The sequence below is a fragment of the Camelina sativa genome, chromosome 14, assembly GCF_000633955.1.
Source record: "Camelina sativa cultivar DH55 chromosome 14, Cs, whole genome shotgun sequence".
Lineage (NCBI taxonomy): Eukaryota > Viridiplantae > Streptophyta > Magnoliopsida > Brassicales > Brassicaceae > Camelina > Camelina sativa.
Genome location: NC_025698.1, coordinates 8,759,900 through 8,777,212, shown reverse-complemented (window position 1 = coordinate 8,777,212; position 17,313 = coordinate 8,759,900). Strand labels below are relative to the sequence as shown.

General features: G+C 38.5%; 6 protein-coding genes and 2 pseudogenes across 6 annotated transcripts in view; 5 read left to right on the top strand and 3 right to left on the bottom strand.

Moving 5' to 3' along the window:
* The window catches only part of LOC104740529 (monoglyceride lipase-like), a gene marked incomplete in the record, with an annotated part of 4,088 nt that extends 3,781 nt beyond the window's left edge, over positions 1 to 307 (top strand). Inside the window, 1 exon segment of the mRNA XM_010461147.1 lies at positions 1 to 307. Coding sequence (XP_010459449.1) covers positions 1 to 122 — 122 coding nt within the window.
* LOC104740530 (mitogen-activated protein kinase kinase 7-like) lies at positions 186 to 1,449 on the bottom strand. The gene has a single exon (XM_010461148.2). It carries the CDS (start codon positions 1,254 to 1,256, stop codon positions 318 to 320), a length of 939 nt encoding a protein of 312 aa, XP_010459450.1. The 5' UTR covers positions 1,257 to 1,449; the 3' UTR covers positions 186 to 317.
* LOC104740527 (RNA polymerase II transcription factor B subunit 4-like) lies at positions 1,974 to 4,278 on the top strand. The gene is made up of 11 exons (XM_010461144.1): positions 1,974 to 2,206; positions 2,300 to 2,388; positions 2,479 to 2,761; positions 2,928 to 2,974; positions 3,175 to 3,212; positions 3,301 to 3,346; positions 3,428 to 3,481; positions 3,562 to 3,630; positions 3,725 to 3,801; positions 3,893 to 3,988; positions 4,085 to 4,278. The coding sequence occupies exons 1-11, from the start codon at positions 2,176 to 2,178 to the stop codon at positions 4,158 to 4,160; spliced, it is 906 nt and encodes a 301-aa protein (XP_010459446.1). The 5' UTR covers positions 1,974 to 2,175; the 3' UTR covers positions 4,161 to 4,278.
* On the top strand, positions 4,482 to 6,905 carry LOC104740526 (annotated as a pseudogene).
* LOC104740525 (protein REVEILLE 7) lies at positions 9,678 to 11,920 on the top strand. The gene is made up of 5 exons (XM_010461143.2): positions 9,678 to 10,184; positions 10,306 to 10,404; positions 10,502 to 10,613; positions 10,721 to 10,782; positions 10,876 to 11,920. The coding sequence occupies exons 1-5, from the start codon at positions 10,173 to 10,175 to the stop codon at positions 11,644 to 11,646; spliced, it is 1,056 nt and encodes a 351-aa protein (XP_010459445.1). The 5' UTR covers positions 9,678 to 10,172; the 3' UTR covers positions 11,647 to 11,920.
* On the bottom strand, positions 12,035 to 13,735 carry LOC104740523 (mitochondrial import inner membrane translocase subunit TIM22-4). Its single transcript, XM_010461142.1, has 4 exons — positions 13,376 to 13,735; positions 12,723 to 12,913; positions 12,553 to 12,625; positions 12,035 to 12,316 (listed from the first exon to the last, which is right to left on the bottom strand). The coding sequence occupies exons 1-4, from the start codon at positions 13,545 to 13,547 to the stop codon at positions 12,231 to 12,233; spliced, it is 522 nt and encodes a 173-aa protein (XP_010459444.1). The 5' UTR covers positions 13,548 to 13,735; the 3' UTR covers positions 12,035 to 12,230.
* Positions 14,021 to 16,382, top strand: LOC104743375 (annotated as a pseudogene).
* Positions 16,625 to 17,313, bottom strand: part of LOC104740522 (nudix hydrolase 4-like) — a 1,565-nt gene continuing 876 nt past the window's right edge. Inside the window, exon 2 of the mRNA XM_010461141.2 lies at positions 16,625 to 17,304. Within this exon, the coding sequence (XP_010459443.1) occupies positions 16,869 to 17,304 (436 nt within the window). The 3' untranslated portion in view covers positions 16,625 to 16,868. The remainder of the gene's footprint in view (positions 17,305 to 17,313) is intronic.

Sequence of the window (17,313 nt, the reverse complement as noted above, 5' to 3'; positions counted from 1 at the left end):
AGGCTTCCTCGTCGGATAAGTCGATCAAGCTGTTCGACGGGTTGCTACATGATCTGCTCTTTGAACCAGAACGGGAAACTATCGCTGGAGTCATATTGGATTGGCTACACAGGCGGGTTTAAATTGCTCAAACCAAATGTAGCAGTTCCTTACTCCTTCTAGTAAAGAGGGAAATGCGAGGAAGAAAGACCTAGTAAGAGTTGCCCTGTTTCGTAGGAATAATGATCTCGACACCATTTTGTATCACGCACATTTTAATTGTAATGAATATACATACGATTTTGTAACAATGCAAGTGCTTATCGTAGCAATCGGATCTAAACAGTTACACGGAGAAAAGAGTGGTCGAGAAGCTGCGACGCCGTCCACCTCTCACTCGGTTCTTTACGTAGACAACAATCAACAAAACTCCTAAAATCGTCGGAACATCCTTCCGGCGCGCGCGGCGGTTCTCCGAAGCACACGGCGCACATCAGCGTCGCCCAATCAGGTCTCTGTCCCTGAGGAAGCAACGGGAAATGTCCGACGAATAGCTCGAGCATCATCAATCCAAAACTCCAGATATCGCCTGAGTATACATCGGAGTTCTCTCCGGCGACGGAGTCGAATCTCTCCGGGCTCATGTAAGCGCACGTGCCGACAAACGAATCGCAGTAATCCAAGGATCGGATCATGATTTTGCTAACCCCGAAATCGGCGATTTTAACTTGGTCTCTCGAATTCAAGAGGAGGTTCGCAGGTTTAATGTCTCTATGAACGATCTTGAGCGAGTGGAGATAGCTCAGTCCTTTCAAAATCTGGCGGGAAAACCCCGCGAGTTGTTCCTCGGTCACGGCGCCGCGGAGAGATTCTAGGTTTCCGCCGTCCATGTACTCCATGAGGATTGAAACCTCGCCCGCGATTGGTTTCTCGAAGATCCCGTGACACCGTACGATGTAAGGAGAATCAGTGCGGCGGAGGATCTCCATCTCGCGCGTTAGCTGTCTCGTGAAACTCGGACTCATGTCGCCGTTGACTGTTTTCAGAGCGTAAAGCTCCGCTGTGGTTTTGTGTCGGACTTTGTATACGATCCCGCCGTTTCCGCTTCCGAGGACGTGGAGTTTCTCGATATCCGAAGCGACGATTCCGTTGGTGTTAGCGGTGGATGTGACAGCGGCGGCCGTGGTGCAGGGAAAGGAGAAACAGGGGAGGCGATCGGAGAGAGGTGGAAGAGGTAGACGTAGGTTGATCTGACGGCGTTCACGAACAAGAGCCATTGAAGTAATTAAAAGTGATAATGATGATTTTTGAGAACTTTTGAAGAAGAAGAGTGATGGAAACTGCAGCTTTTATTTAGAGCTTGAGTGGGATTTATGTGAGGAGCCTGCGAAGGTTGCTTTAAAATAGTAAATCAATCACTGACACTAATATTAATCTTTTTTTAATTTAGTTTTATGTTTTATCTAAATATGGCAACTAGTGATTATGTTGAATCTTGCACGAGGTTAAATGCATGGGACTGTAATCTGTCCTACTTACCCCGAAACTGGCTAGTATGGAAAGAGATGACGATTAGATTTAGTCATTTAGATCAATTTATTCAAAAAAAAAGTGATGTGGATGTGCTATCACTCAAACTCACATTATGCATAGTGGTAAAAGAATAATAAGATTACTAGCAAGTGGAATGGATTATAATTTTATAATCTGTGTTGGAGAGTTTAAAAGTGTAACGTGAATTTTGTGAGGTTCAATGTACCATGGAGGCTGAAGGGCGTCTAATGAAAATGACCAACCAATAATTTACTTTTAGGCTCCATCGTGCAAATGCTCTCCAATGGCGCCAAAAAAATTATACTCCAATGGAGTATTATATTATTAAATAAATTGGACACGCACATGCCCATTGGGCTTAAAAATTGAACAAACGCCATATTTGGGCTTTATTCGTCGTATATAATTGTCAGATCATAACCCGTTTGACGGACCCGGCTCCTACCGAATCAATTCAGATTCCACCCCTTTGGAAGTTCTCAGTTCTCTCACATAGCATCCGAAACTTCGATTTAGAACTAGCTGGAGAAGAGAAAGACGATTTCTCGGAACTGAGTGTTAGCATAATTGAATCTCGTTTCCCCCCGGGAAATTTTCCCGGTACACTGTTGTTATAGTTCTGACTTGGATTTTGTGTAAACTATGCCTTCCGTTGCTTTTAAGCAGTATTCAGGTCCTTATTTTCGAGACCCTAACTTACGTCAAGCATTGATGCTGCATTCGTATAAAAGTCTGATTGATCGTGATTTGTTTTGTTTGGTTGCAGACGATGTTAGTCTTCTAGTCTTGTTGCTTGATACGAATCCCCTTTTCTGGAGCAATACTTCGATTACATTCTCTCAATTCCTTTCTCATGTAAGTTTTTGTTTCTAACGATTTATTATTTGTTTGTTTTGTTTCAATGCTTCGTTTAGTTTGTTAATTCAGATATCTGGTGATTGCTAGGTGCTTGCGTTTCTGAATGCGGTTTTGGGGTTGAATCAATTGAACCAAGTTATAGTGATAGCTACTGGATACAGTTCCTGTGATTACATTTATGATTCGTCTTTGACATCTAATCATGGGAACTTCGAGAGGAGTGGAACTGGGATGCCTCCTCTCTTTGCTTCTTTGCTGAAGAAACTGGAAGATTTTGTTACTAAAGATGAGGAGCTCAGCAGGGAGGAAGGGCATGAGGATAGAACTCCTTCTTGTCTCTTATCAGGATCACTCTCCATGGCTCTTTGCTGTATCCTCTAGACTAATCATTTAGCATTTATAAATTGATAGGTTTTGCTTGCATAACATCTGCTAGTAATCTTAAAACCTTAGCTTCCACTCTTCTCAGGCCATCTGGTTTTATATTTGGTTTATCAGTCTTCGTTTTTATTGTTTTCTCTGAACTTTCTGGCTAGATATACAGAGGGTTTTTCGTTCTGGACATCTTCATCCCCAGCCTCGGGTGCGTTTTCAGTATGATATATGTGTCAATCAATTGTCATATATATAGTTCATTCTTGATTCATCTGTTGGGATTTTCATCTTAAAGTCTTGTTTCCTGCATATAGACATAGACTCCTCTCTATTATGATTTTTGTCTGTTCATTGCATAGGCTCATTATATAGAACTGATTGTGCTATTGGCATATATATGAAATACAGATTTTATGCTTGCAAGGTTCTCCAGATGGCCCGGAACAGTATGGTCTTCTGTAACCTTTTTCTTTTTCCATATGCAATATGTTCTCCTCTATGTCTGGACTCATGAAGGGCTTTGTTCTGTTTCAGATATGTAGCTGTTATGAACTCTATCTTCTCTGCCCAGCGCTTAATGGTAATCTTCTTTTTGATTGTTTCTGTGGGATTGTCTTTCTCAATATTCCAAACTCAAGTTGCTTTATCATTGGTTCTTTAGGTTCCCATAGATTCATGTTACATAGGTGTACAAAACTCAGCGTTTTTGCAGCAGGTAATTTCATTTAACCCTATCTTCAACTTCTCAAGCTCAACATATGCGTCAGTTTTTTTTACTACCTGGCGTATCTGTAGGCATCTTATATAACCGGTGGTGTACATCACACACCTAAACAGTTGGATGGGCTGTTTCAGTATCTAACGGTATGCTTTCAACTCAAGTTCTAATGACTCGTTTCATTTAGCGAACTTAATGGTGTGCTAACTGACTTTTGTTTGTTTTGTTATGCTCAAAAAGACAATCTTTGCAACTGATTTGCACTCCCGCGGTTTTGTACAGCTTCCTAAACCCATAGGTGTTGATTTTCGAGCATCGTAAGTGATCAAATCACTGTCTCTTCAATGTAATCGGGTCTCCGCTGCATATGTATAACTGAACTGATGGTTCTAAGTACAAAACTTGCAGGTGTTTCTGCCACAAGAAGACAATCGATATGGGCTACATATGTTCAGTGTGTCTGTCCATTTTCTGTGAGCATCACAAGAAATGCTCAACGTGCGGGTAAGAGATTTGACCCATCTTGTTCTTTCTTCAATATAACAATTCTATCAAGCTGTTTTTGTTTCTGAAATCCATCAACTTATTGGAATTTTGCAGGTCAGTTTTTGGTCAGTCAAAACTTGATGAAGCTTCATCTGTCTCTGATAAGAAGAGAAAAGCTCCTCACACCTAAATTCACCTTTTGTGCCAGAGAGAGAACTTCAAACGTTTTGTTCAATACTTGTCGTTGCGTTTAGAATCTATGTGTACAAATATCAAATTGAAAATCAATTAAAATTCAATTTTGATTATCCAACATAGTTCTTTCACCAACTTGGTCTCATGTTAATCAAACTTGAACAAATTGATTTTCTTAATTAAAATAAACCGAACAAGAGCTTATAAAAAGAAGTTGGGCTTCTCAATTTAAACTTGATGAACAAACAAAACCTTTGGGCTAGCTGACATCATATATAAATCATTGTCGGATATGTTTCGGGTCGAAACCCGTTTGATGGATCCGGCTCGTACCGAATCATTTCAGACGGGGAGAAGGAACGAGAGAGAGAGACAGAGGAGAGATCATCGGTGAGGAGAAGGCGAGCAATGGATTTGAAGAAACGGCGAAAGGTAAAAGGAAATCTCGGAATTAAAGTTTATGGTTTCGTAGCATTCGAAATTTTACATGTTTCGAGAGTTGTTGGTGCAGATTTTGGAGAAGAAGAAAACGATTCATGACCTTATCAAAAAAGCTTCTTCAATTGCCGATCCTCTTTCTCCGTTTGATTCTTTCCGCCGTTACCAAAACAATGGTAATTTTTTTTTTTGCTTCTGCTCTATTTGATTTCCGCCAGTTTCTCAGAATTTGGGTTTGATTTGATGCATAGACTCTTTTAAGGTATTACAATTGTTGATGATGATAAAACATAAATATGAAGTAGATACAGTGTAAGTTTGAATTCGTTCTGTTTAACATAGATAACATGGTTTTAGATTAAGTTATGAATCCTTTCTCATGCAGACTTTGGTTATTTATGATCAAGTGTGCTCTAATTACTTAGTTATGATTAATGTTTGCTTATAAGTTGTTTTCAGGGATTGTACTTGGTTTGGTTTAAATTCACAGAAAGAGTCTCTTGACATTGAGATAACTCTGTGTTTGTGTGGTTTTTACATCTTGTAGATTTATCTGTGTACCTGGAATCTGGCCGTGGAGATAGACTTCCCTCATCTGTGAAGCAGTACATTCGAAATCTCTTGGAGGTAAAAAGGAGAATGAAGCAGGATTAAAATGTTCTGAACATATACTCTTTAGGAGTTTCGTGATAATTTATTGTTTGTGCATGATGTTTGTAATTTCACAGACGAACATGGAAGGGTTTTATGGGTCTGATTGGCCAATTCAAGCAAAGGTGAAGCGTAAGGAGATGTCTTCTGCAGACGCACATTATATATTTGTGCTTGAGATGCGTTATGGTAAAGACTATGAGACATCTACTCGGAGAACTTGCATGGAAGGGTGTAATCAGATAGCTGGATTTGTGCATTACCGGTTTACTTTAGAGGAAGAGATACCTGTCCTTTATGTGTATGAAATACAGCTTGAATCCCGGGTTCAAGGAAAAGGACTAGGAGATTTTTTAATGCAGTTGATTGAGCGCATTGCTTCTAAGGTTGATTCCAAAATTGGCCTCTCATATTCCCCTCTTTTTCAGTATTGATGGCACTAGCTTCTGTTTTCAGATTCATAGAGCTTGCTGATGGTAGATTGTGTTTTTTCTTGTTCTTCTCAGAATCGGATGAGTGCTATTGTGCTAACTGTTCTAACATCCAATGCATTGGCAATGAGTTTCTACATGAGCAAGCTAGGGTAAGATGATCTTATTGCATGTAACAACTCAAATGAGATTTTGTGGAAGTGTTGATGGGTTCCTAATATTTCAATTTCTTGCTATAGTCAGTAATTTGTTTCCTTTGAGTCTTTACTTATCTCTTCCAAACATCTGAAATCTCATTTGTTTTTGATGCAGATACAGAATATCAAGCATTTCGCCATCGAAAGCTAATCTTCCGGTACAATATCAGTAGTCTTATTTTTTCATTATCTTTGAATAAGGCATTCATGAAAAGAACTTGTACATTTTTTTGTTATTGCAGACTTTCTCGGCGAAGTATGAGATACTTTGCAGAACATTTGATTCTGAAGCTAAATCTGTATTGGAGGTTGGTCCTTTCCCTGCATCACTCGCATATATGACAAAACTGCTGATCGAATATAATATTTTAGTGCTTCTTTTGCTTTTTATCTTGGTCTTGTATTGAAACTTCCATGTTTGCATATTTTCCAAGAAGAACGACGATGAACCTACCAAAGATTGAGTATCAATCATGGTATATAGTACATAGATTCACTGTAAGTTTCCACTTTGGTCTACTGGAGATATCAACAATTGTTCATCGTTTAGTTTTCTGAATTTTTTTTTGCTTGAATCTGACAGACAACATGGGGTTGTGACAGGATGCAGTTATAAAATAGACAGATCCGATGAAGACTTGGTTCTCCAATTGCAGTTCACACCAGAAAATAGAGATACGGAACTTCTCACAACAAATCAGTCGTTTGCCACCAGCTAAAATTATATTTGGTAAGCTGTGAGTACTTAAACCTTTTAGGAGAGATTGTACAGAGTTTTAGAGATTAGGAGGAATTGGACTTAGTAGAGTGAGAACAATTCTTGAACTGGGTTACGAAGTTATTTATGAATCAGAGAGATCACTTTGATATCGTTTCCTGGTAAAATTGCCATAAGTGCTTGAACCTTAATTTCTTGTAGACAAATGCGACAAAAAAAATATGAAGTTGCGTAATAGAGAAGGAACTTTAAGGACCTCCATATATCTTTCATGTAAATAAATAGAGGGAAAAATCTCTTCTTTTTTTTTGTTTTTAAAAATATAATTGGGGAGAAATTCAGAGAGGGATGATTTCAATTTTATTTTCAAAAGTATTAAAAGAATGAAACAAAAAAAAATTAAAGAGAGGAGGAATGGGGGTGATCTGGCCATATCAAAATTGTGGCTCATATAGTGCGAGTGATTAAGTAAGTAATACGGTTGTCACATCCGACACCATGTGATGTGACTGATTTGCCCATTATCCCAACCATTAATAATCTTTTTTGTTTAATTCTTATTTGGGTTTTGAACTTTTGATTAAAGAGACTAAAGAGATAATGTATTAAATCAATCGATGTCTCGGGATATTATTTTGTTTACTTCCTTTTGCTCGAAATTAGGAAGTGTAAACTGACCGTAAGAAAACTTAGTTACCTGAAAATACTGTTTTTTGTTTACTAAAGTCTTCGTTGCGAGGAAAAATCTCACGTTAGAAAATGTGATAGGATTTAATTTAAGTAATATATAAGAATTAGAGCTAATTTACCAATTATCCCTTATATATTAAAAGATAAACATTCTTATCTAAAATGCTGACATGTTGCACTTACAGAAATACAGACACTATTTCCTTTATTTATCGTTAGTTTTTAATAATATTAGGTTAATATTCGTGCTACGCTGCGGGATTGTTTTAAATTTTATTTGTTGATCAATTTGTCAAGTGAATTATTAACTTGCAAGTTATTTTAGTATTGAGTTTGTTTGGTACTTTTATTGAATCAATGAATCCTTGTTAGTTTTGTGTTTTTCTAAAAACTTATTTAGTCTGAGGCGAGTAATGGGAAATAATAGCAACTTTGATGCATTAGTATTTGCATGTTTTGTGATATTTCTATAATCCAATATCTTCTCTCTAAATATAAAGAATAAAAGATCAATAGTCGTTGCATCAAAGACTCTAAAATATCAAATTTAGGAGAGCAACAAGTTCATGTTTTTCAAGATTTCACAATTTGAACAAAAATTGTAACAATTTATCCAATAACCGTAATCTCTAAAGCAAACTCTAATAAGAAAAGAAAAAAAAAAGTAGGAGTTTCTGAGAATCGGGATGAAGATAGGTCCACTTGGTACTGTAATTGGCTTAAGCTTAACGTTGGTGAACAAATACAGCTGTTGTATTTTCTGTTTGTTGTTGTTGTTGTTGCGGTAGCGATTGCGAGAAGAAAGAATTGGTCTGCTGCTGCTGAAACATCTATTGCTAAGTTTGAAACAACAGCTGAGGTGTTTGCTGTTGTTGTTGTGGGTTTGAGAATAATCTTAACGACATTGACCTAACAGAAAACAATGCACAATTATAATCAGAAAAAAAAAACAAACTCCAACCAGTGTGAAGTTGCTATGAAGAATACAAACATACATACTACATGAGTTTCTAGCATTTTGACTCAACCCTATTATGTGAGCTTAAGGAGACCACAATTCCTAGAGATACCACCATGAGATGTCTTAACCGCTGTAAGTTTTGTAATAGAAGCATGTCCAACAATCCATCTTTTGGTTTTTTTGAAAAGAATAATAATCCAACAATTCACCTTGTTATATAGATATATTAATATTCAGTTTTTGGTCACTTTCTTCTAAGCAAACTACAAATTGACTTATATCTATATACTAAGTTAATGATTCAAAGTTGCGGTAAATTTATTGTACCAACAATGACTTCTACTATTTATACACACACTTAGATCAACGCATGCAAATCTTTGGTTTTCTAAAGCAAATACCAAACACGACAAATTGAAAGAAAGATAGAAAAAACTGAATTTACCAAAAGAGAAAGACATGTAGAAAAGACAATGTTAAAAGAAACTTACACAAAGAGGAAGTCGTACACTTATCTTGTGACCATCCACTGCTTCTAAACTGCAAAGAAGATGATAGGAGAACAGTTTAACAATGTTGTGGAAGAATTAGTACTACTTGTAACAATATGAGCACTACCATGATGAAGCAAGGTCATGAAATAAAAGTACAATCGAAACAAAATTAGTCATTCAAGTTATATACCAAACCCCTAAGTCCTTTCTACTTATACCACCAATTTAAGGAAACAAAAACATACATACCGGTATTTATACACATTGGTCATTCATATGAAAGATAAAATATCGTACTTGTGAGTAATCAAAACAAATTGTCTACATGTTTAGCGATTTGGGTTTCACAGAGAGAGAGGCGAGGATCTCTTGTTTCATTAGCCGAGTTAGACTTGGGGGAGAAATCAGAACTTTGTGAACAACAATCCAACAAACCTCACAATCTGGCAAGAGCGCCAATCGGGATTTCGTGGTGTCAGATTTGGAAATGAGAATGGAGAAATTTGATTATAGTTCTTTTTTTGATTTTATTCTTTAGATTTTTAAAATAATTGGAATGATGATAGATAAGCAAAATTAGAACTGATTTGTATTAATGTTTTAATTTTATTGGTTATTTTATTTAACTGATGTAGTCTAACTCTAGCTTGGTTTAATTGATAGTTGAAAAGAAACCTACTGTATATAATAAATTAGGATCAATCTTAATCTAAAAATATATTTTTCGCCTTTAACAAAAAAAAATCAAGGTTATAAAAGGAACAACCAGACAAGTTTTTGAGGAAAAATTGTAAAATATCAAGAAAGCAAGTGGGGTAAGAAGAAGTCAAGAGACGGATAAGAAAGCAAACAAAAAAAAATATCTTCACAATAATTACAAAAACTCAATATCCCTAATCTCTCTACGACTCTCCACCACCACCACACTTTTCTATCCATTATTATTTTCCCGGATTAGAGAAAGAGAAACAACAGATGAGATTCTTGTGGGAGACACGCGTGGTTCTGACGGCCAAGGGAGCGAGAGTGAGTGATATAGGTTAGGTTTGTTCTGAGCCACAACATGTCTGGACTCTGTACCTTCTCGAAATTTCCATTTGACATTAAAAAAAAAAAAAAAGATGTGTGACGTGGCACATATCAGCTATTTAAAATATTGGTCACTTGCTCCTTCTGCTTCTGGTACCTTCTCTTCTCTCTTCACTGTCTCCTCTTCTCAACTTTTGTAATTTTCTCGGGAAAAAAATCTTCCTGTTTCCGGGAATTTGATTGATTTCTCGAGAAAATTTTTGAAAAAAAACAGTAGGTTCTCTCTCTTCTTTATCTCCTGGGCGGGCGGAGAGTTTATTCTCTTTTCCTTATTGTCGTCTCTTCGATCTGACCAGACCGGTGAATCTAATTAGCGGCTTGTCAGAATATATTTCCAAATGGCCGCTGAGGTAATTTAACTACAGATTGATGAATTTAAGACGCAATTACTGAAAGCTTAACGAATTTATACGAAGAGAGAAAGCTTTTGATTTGATGATGTTCATTGGTTTTTTTTATTTTGCACTTTAGGATCGAAGTGAGGAGGAGCTAAGCAGCAATGTTGAAAATGGAAGTTGCAATTCCAATGAAGGAACCACCAGTCATTGTTGGACTGAAAACATTGTCAAGGTATGTCTATGTTTTGTTAAAAGAATTGAGATCGACAGGTTTCTGGTTTTTTCTTTGCATGTGGTCTAACCTCTCTGTTTATTGTTGTTTCTTCAAGGTTAGGAAACCGTACACAGTAACTAAGCAGAGAGAGAAGTGGAGTGAGGAAGAGCATGACAGGTTTCTTGAAGCTATTAAGCTTTATGGTCGTGGTTGGCGTCAAATCCAAGGTTACTTAATTCATGAATTGAAAGCTTCATTTTGCTTTTAATTATGAGCTAAGATTATTGCTTGTACATGTAGTTCCGTAGGACCTAAGTCTTGGTTTTTGTTGCAGAACACATAGGTACGAAAACCGCTGTACAGATACGAAGCCATGCTCAAAAGTTTTTCTCCAAGGTCTTGTGTATATTTACATGTTCTAAAACAGCAGTAGTCCTGATGAAGTTAGTTTGTAGAAATCTGACTGTTATTTTGTCTGATTCGTCGCAGATGACTCAGGAAGCTGATACTATAAGTGAAAGATCGAATAAGGCCGTTGTGATCCCGCCTCCTCGTCCAAAGAGGAAACCGGCACATCCTTATCCTCGCAAATCCCCTGTTCCATATTCTCAGTCTCCTCCATCTAATTTGTCAGCTATGGAGAAAGGAACTAAGTCTCCAACCTCAGTGCTATCATCGTTTGCTTCAGAGGATCAAAACAACAGATGCTCTTCTCCTAACTCGTCCACCAGTGACATCCAATCCATTGGTGGAACTTCTATTAATAAAACAAATGACCATGCAACATCCAAGCAGTCCCTCAAAGAGGTTGCTGTCAATGGTTCTACACCCATGTCAAGCATTGTGCTTTTCGGCAAGATTGTTCTTGTCACGGAAGAATCTCACAAACCATCCTCTAACACAGATGTTGATGATCGTAAATCAATGACTGCGAAACAGAATCACTGCTCTGGGATTAAGGGTTTGACATTGCACATTGATTCGAGGCACGTTGACACTGATCTATCTCTTGGAATTTGGGAAACGTCTTGTACTGGTTCTAATAATGGCTCTGGCTCGGTTACAGAAATGTCAGAGAACTTGGAGAAGAATCCTGAGAAACGGTTAAGCTTCTTAGAAAAACAAGGATCCTGTGATCCCCCTGCAAGCGGGTTCAGGCCATACAAGAGATGCCTATCAGAAAGAGAAGTTACATCATCGTTGTCACTGGTAACTTCAGAAGAACAGAAAAGCCGAAGAAGGGCACGCGTATGCTCCTAGCGCAAGTGCGACCTTCTTGTACAGTTTAGCATCTATTTATGATGGTCCGAGAGCATATTGTTTCACCATTGGTGGGTGACTTGGATCATAACATTCCACGAACCAAATCTAATTTCGAATTTGTAAGTGATTTACTTGTCTACCACATGTAATTCTTGTAATGAAGTTTCTTCTGTTGTTTCACATCAAGAAGATAGTTCCTTTTTTCTTCATATACAAACTCAATTTACAGTGTACTTGTTTGGCCACCTATCTACTTGTAACTCTGTTTCAATCTTTAGGTCTGGTTTAATGAATGTCATTGGTAACTCCAAACTCTGAGAATCAAAACTTTGTGCAAATACAAGCCCTTTAATTTCTGTGAACACTTACTTAAATATCGGAGCCCTCAAGTCTAATGAAATCTATAATAAATAAACAACAATAATTGAAGAATATTCAATCAACACAACCGTTGCTTATTCTATGTTTCAAAGTTGTAAGTCTAGTTTCTCTCCCCCAGTGCTCAAGTGATGAACTATATCACTAAGCACTAAGCAGCAAAAAAAATCTCAGCAATGGCGTATGTTAGATATCTCATTAACTTATGTATGCCTATCAAAGAACTTCTCTATGAGTACAGAGAAGGTTGCAAAGCCAGCGCAACCTATACACGCAGCTTTTGGCCCACCTGAAACAAAATCAATCAATTAATACTTCCTCAGAAACAATGTTCCACGTAAGCACATTTCAAAGTGGTTTAAATTACTTCAACCGAGAAGAACACATAAGAAAGATCAAATGAAGAACTCATTATTGAAGAAACAACTATATCTAGGAGAGTTGAGTTTGGGAATCATGCCATTGCATATAGATGAAGATAACATCCAACATCCAAAGTCCATACAAAGATAGGAAGAGATGTACCTCTAGCGGACATTGAACCACCGGTCACACATCCAGCTATAGCGGTGTTTGTCGTGTCATGCTTCGCCCTTGCCTTTTTCAAAGAGGTAAAAGGAACAATCAAGGTTTTGAATTTAGGAGTCAGTAGGGGAGCTTCCTTGTTTGATTTGAGTAGGTCAATAGTAAAGTACCTTCTCGACAATGCATTCCGCTGCTGAGAAAACCAAACCCATAACCGCAAATGTCTTACAGGAATTCCAACTCCTTTGCCCCATTTGTTTTGCTGTAAACACAAACTGCTGCCTAGCCGTCATCGTATCATTTGTTATAGGGTTATCTAATGCCCCCAAGAACAGACCCATCATCAACCCAAGACCTCCACCTACACCACCAATTCACAGAGAATGTAAAAGTCAACTTAATATCTTCACATGCCTGCCTAATTGTCATTATCAACTTAAGAATAAATTCTGCTATTGGAGCATTTATGTGAGTAGCTTTATATCAGGATAGTTTCATTTAGAGCATTTATAGAGTATACAACAGATTCGATTCGAGATTTCACATTCTCAAGTCAACTAACTAAATCTGACAATAAGTGCAATGTTAAAGTGAGTCATTAACCAGCTCAGAATCATATCAACTATTCAAAAAGGTGAACACTTTCTCCGAATTTAAAGAATGTACAACCAATTTCACTATCCTCAACTAGAGTTTTTAGTACAACCAATTTTACTATCCTCAACTAGAGTTTTTAGTGATTTTCACTGACCTATGAAATCGAAGAAAAAAAAGAAGCAATGGATCAATAAAGATTCGAGAAAGAGATGAGATTTAAACTGACCCATGACTCCACTAGTAACAGCACGAACGGCGCAGTTGTTCCAAACCTCTTGAGCTCGGATCTCCTCGATGGTTGGCATCCGGATCGGCTGAATCTGGGTAACGTTCTCATCAGAGCCCACGCCCACGGGGGCCGGAGTAGCACCGGTTGGTTCAGGACTCGAATCCGCCATTTTCAAAGGTATATAGAGAGTTAAAATCCGACAAGGGGATATGTCATCAAACGCTTAAAAGTAGGGATTGTAAGAATCAGATCAAGCGTGCGTGCGTTCGCGCGCCTTGGAGAGAGAGATAAAACAAATCAGGGTTTATCCCCCTCCCGATGTCCTAGGGTTTAAGCCACAAAACTAATACTTTCCAGGCCCATTAGTTTACATGTTTGGCCTTTATTTAAACTAATTTTTAGCCTTGTCGGTTAACGGCGTAGATGCTATTTTAGGTTTTGACTTTTGAGGAGATCTAGATTTTCCACGTGGTATACTGCATGTGAAAGTGGTGCGTGTATCGAAAAAAAAAACCTTTGCGCTTTCTTTTTCTAACCCGATGTCGTTTCAGTTTCCCCACTGGCACGATACATCCTAATTCTCTGTTATAAAACAAGAAAGCAATAGACCTAAAAACACAATATTCAACAAAGAGTGCGAAATCAGAGCTATCTCAAGAAATGGCTTCTTCAAGTTCAAGACCTGAGAACGTTCCGTTTCTCTTCCCGGAAACAAAATCCTCTGTTTTACCGGATCCTTCTCTTTTCTTTAGTAAAGATCTCCTCACAAACCCTCTTCCCACGAACTCCTTCTTTCAAAACTTCACACTCAAAAAAGGTGACCAGGCTGAGTATATCCACCCTTACCTCATAAAATCCGTGGATTCCTCTATCCATCTCATACCCATCTCTGTTTCTTAACTCCGATTACATCTACGAGGTATTCAAAGCCGATATCATCATCTCCGGTTCAAACAGACCCAATCCGAATCCTCGAAAGTCTCATCTGATCTCTTCATTCAGCGACCTCGGCGTGACTCTTGATTTCCCTTCCTCTAACCTCAGCTTCTTCCTCGTCAGAGGAAGCCCATTTGTAACTTGCTCTGTCTCAGGAACCTCGATCACTATCTCAACTAGCCATGGGGTCAGGTCATTTTCTCGAAACTCATCTACGAAGTTTTCAGCGAATCTCACCAACAATCAGAAATGGCTCATCTACGCCTCTTCGCCGATTAATCTGTTCAAACACGGCGACTCTTTCATTAAATGCCGTGGTGTGTTTACGGGTGTAATCCGAATCGCCGTGTTACCCGGTTCGAATCAAGATTTCGAAACGACTCTCGACAGGTTCAGTTGCTGTTACCCTGTCTCCGGTGAAGCTGATTTCAAAACGCCTTTTGCTTTGGAGTATAAGTGGGAGAAGAGAGACTCTGGAGATCTGCTGATGCTTGCTCATCCTCTCCATCTCAAACTTTTAGCAAGAGACGATCGTTCATTTACCGTTTTAGACAAAATACGGTACAAAAGCATCGACGGAGATTTGGTAGGTGTTGTCGGAGATTCATGGGTTCTTAAACCAGACCCTGTTTCAGTGACGTGGCACTCAATCAAGGGAGTAAAAGAAGATTCACACAAAGAGATCATCTCGGCTCTCGTCAAAGATGTTAACGGTTTGAATTCCTCAGCTGAGGTCACGAGTTCGTCATATTTCTATGGGAAGTTGATCGCCAGAGCAGCGAGATTGGCTTTAATAGCGGAAGAAGTTTGCTATCTCGATGTGATTCCGAAGATTACAACTTACCTGAAGAACATGATTCAGCCGTGGTTAGATGGGAGTTTTAAACCAAACGGGTTTCTCTATGACCCTAAATGGGGAGGTTTGGTCACGAAGCTAGGATCAAAAGATTCACATGCTGATTTTGGGTTCGGAATATATAATGATCATCATTATCATGTAGGGTATTTTCTCTACGCTATTGCCGTGCTTGCTAAGTTAGATCCTTTGTGGGGAGAGAGATACAGAGCTCAAGCGTACAGTCTAATGGGGGATGTCATGACACTTGGAAAAATTGGTGGTCATTCGAATTCTAGTTATCCGCGTTTCAGAAATTTTGATCATTTCAAGCTACACTCTTGGGCTGGAGGGTTAACGGAGTTCTGGGACGGAAGGAATCAAGAGAGCACGAGCGAGGCCGTAAACGCTTATTACTCCGCCGCTTTGTTAGGGCTAGCTTACGGGGACACGCATCTGGTGGAGACGGCTTCAACGATCATGACGCTTGAGATACACGCCGCGAAGATGTGGTGGCAGGTAACGATATTTTTTCATTCAATTTAACTGAACCAAACCCCAAGAAACTTGGTTTAACTCTTCTTGGATACGGTTATTGGATTGTCAAACCAAACCATAATTTTTGACGCCAAACCAAAACATACTAGTAATTTTTCTTTTCCTAATGAGGATTTATTTTGATTACAGTATTCTTGAAACCGATTCAGACGACAACAGTTTCAATTTGATCACTATGTTTTCTTTTTTGGTTGGCAGGTGAAGGAAGGTGACGCTATGTATCCTAAAGATTTCACGGCTGAGAATCGTGTGGTTGGTGTTTTGTGGTCTACAAAGCGAGACAGTAGCCTATGGTTCGGGCCTAAGGAGTGGAAAGAGTGTAGGCTCGGGATACAGCTATTACCGATACTTCCGGTGTCGGAAATTCTCTTCTCAGATGTACAATTCGTGAAACAGCTTGTGACATGGACTTTGCCTGCGTTGCAAAGAGACGACGTCGGAGAAGGCTGGAAAGGATTCGTATATGCTCTGGAAAGTCTTTACGACAAAAAAGGCGCTATTAAGAAGATTCAGAGATTAAATAATTTCGATAATGGAAACTCTTTGAGTAATCTATTGTGGTGGGTTCACAGTAGAGACTGATCTCATGGGTGCTATTGGTGAGGCAATAGCTTACCAAGGCGATGATCAGTAGCTGGTCTGGGTGCTGTTTGTTCATTGTTGCTCGATTTTCATTTTTTTGGTTGTTTAACTAATGTTGCTTTGTAAAGCAAAACTTGGTTCATCTCATCACATAATGTGAGATATTAGACGGTTTCAATGTTTACCCTTGAACCTTTGTCTACATGTTTTTGAAAGGAGGGAGTTAGTAGTAATGTTTGCTTCTTTATTCATGTTTCCCAAGTGTGATGGTTTTAGCATTGGGTATAATGAAAAATGATTAAGTTAAGTGATCGAGTTAGAAAACGTTTTAAAAGGAACCTGTCTATTATTTTATTCACAATGAAAGAATGAATGAATTATCAAATAGTACAAAAGAATGAATAAAATTAGAAGACAAAAGTTGACTTTCATCTAACAATCAAAACTATTCCACACCTCTCAAGAGACAGAGAGAGAGATGCTGTGACCAAATGAATCCCCTCAGGAAGCATCAGCTCAATGTAGAGGGGTTTCAAAGTCAAAAGCTCTGTTCCACCAACTCTAAACAACATCGTACTACTAATTCAGGTTCCAACTCTCATCGTTGGTTAGGCATTTCAGGTTAACGAATGCTTCAAGAGCTTCTCTCATCCACCAGTTGTGACAAACTTCTCTTGCTTCATCCAAACTGACCCATCTGCGTTGTCTAATCTCGGCCTCGGGCCAAAGCTCAAACTCTTGAGAAACAAGGAGAGCAAACATGTATCCGTCGTGAATGATGTTATGTCTTTTGCTTTTGTATTGCCATTTCCCAATCTTCCCTTGAAGCTCTCCTGTAACACCCGCTTCTTCGATCGTCTCTCTCAAAGCTGCTTCCTCCATTGATTCATCCATCTCCCAACCACCTTTTGGGAACAACATTCCTTTGCCCTTTTGAGCACTGATCAGAAGAACTTCGATTTCTGTGGATTCAATCCCATTGACTTCTTGTTTCTTGTATCTGTACGGTACACATCTGCACACA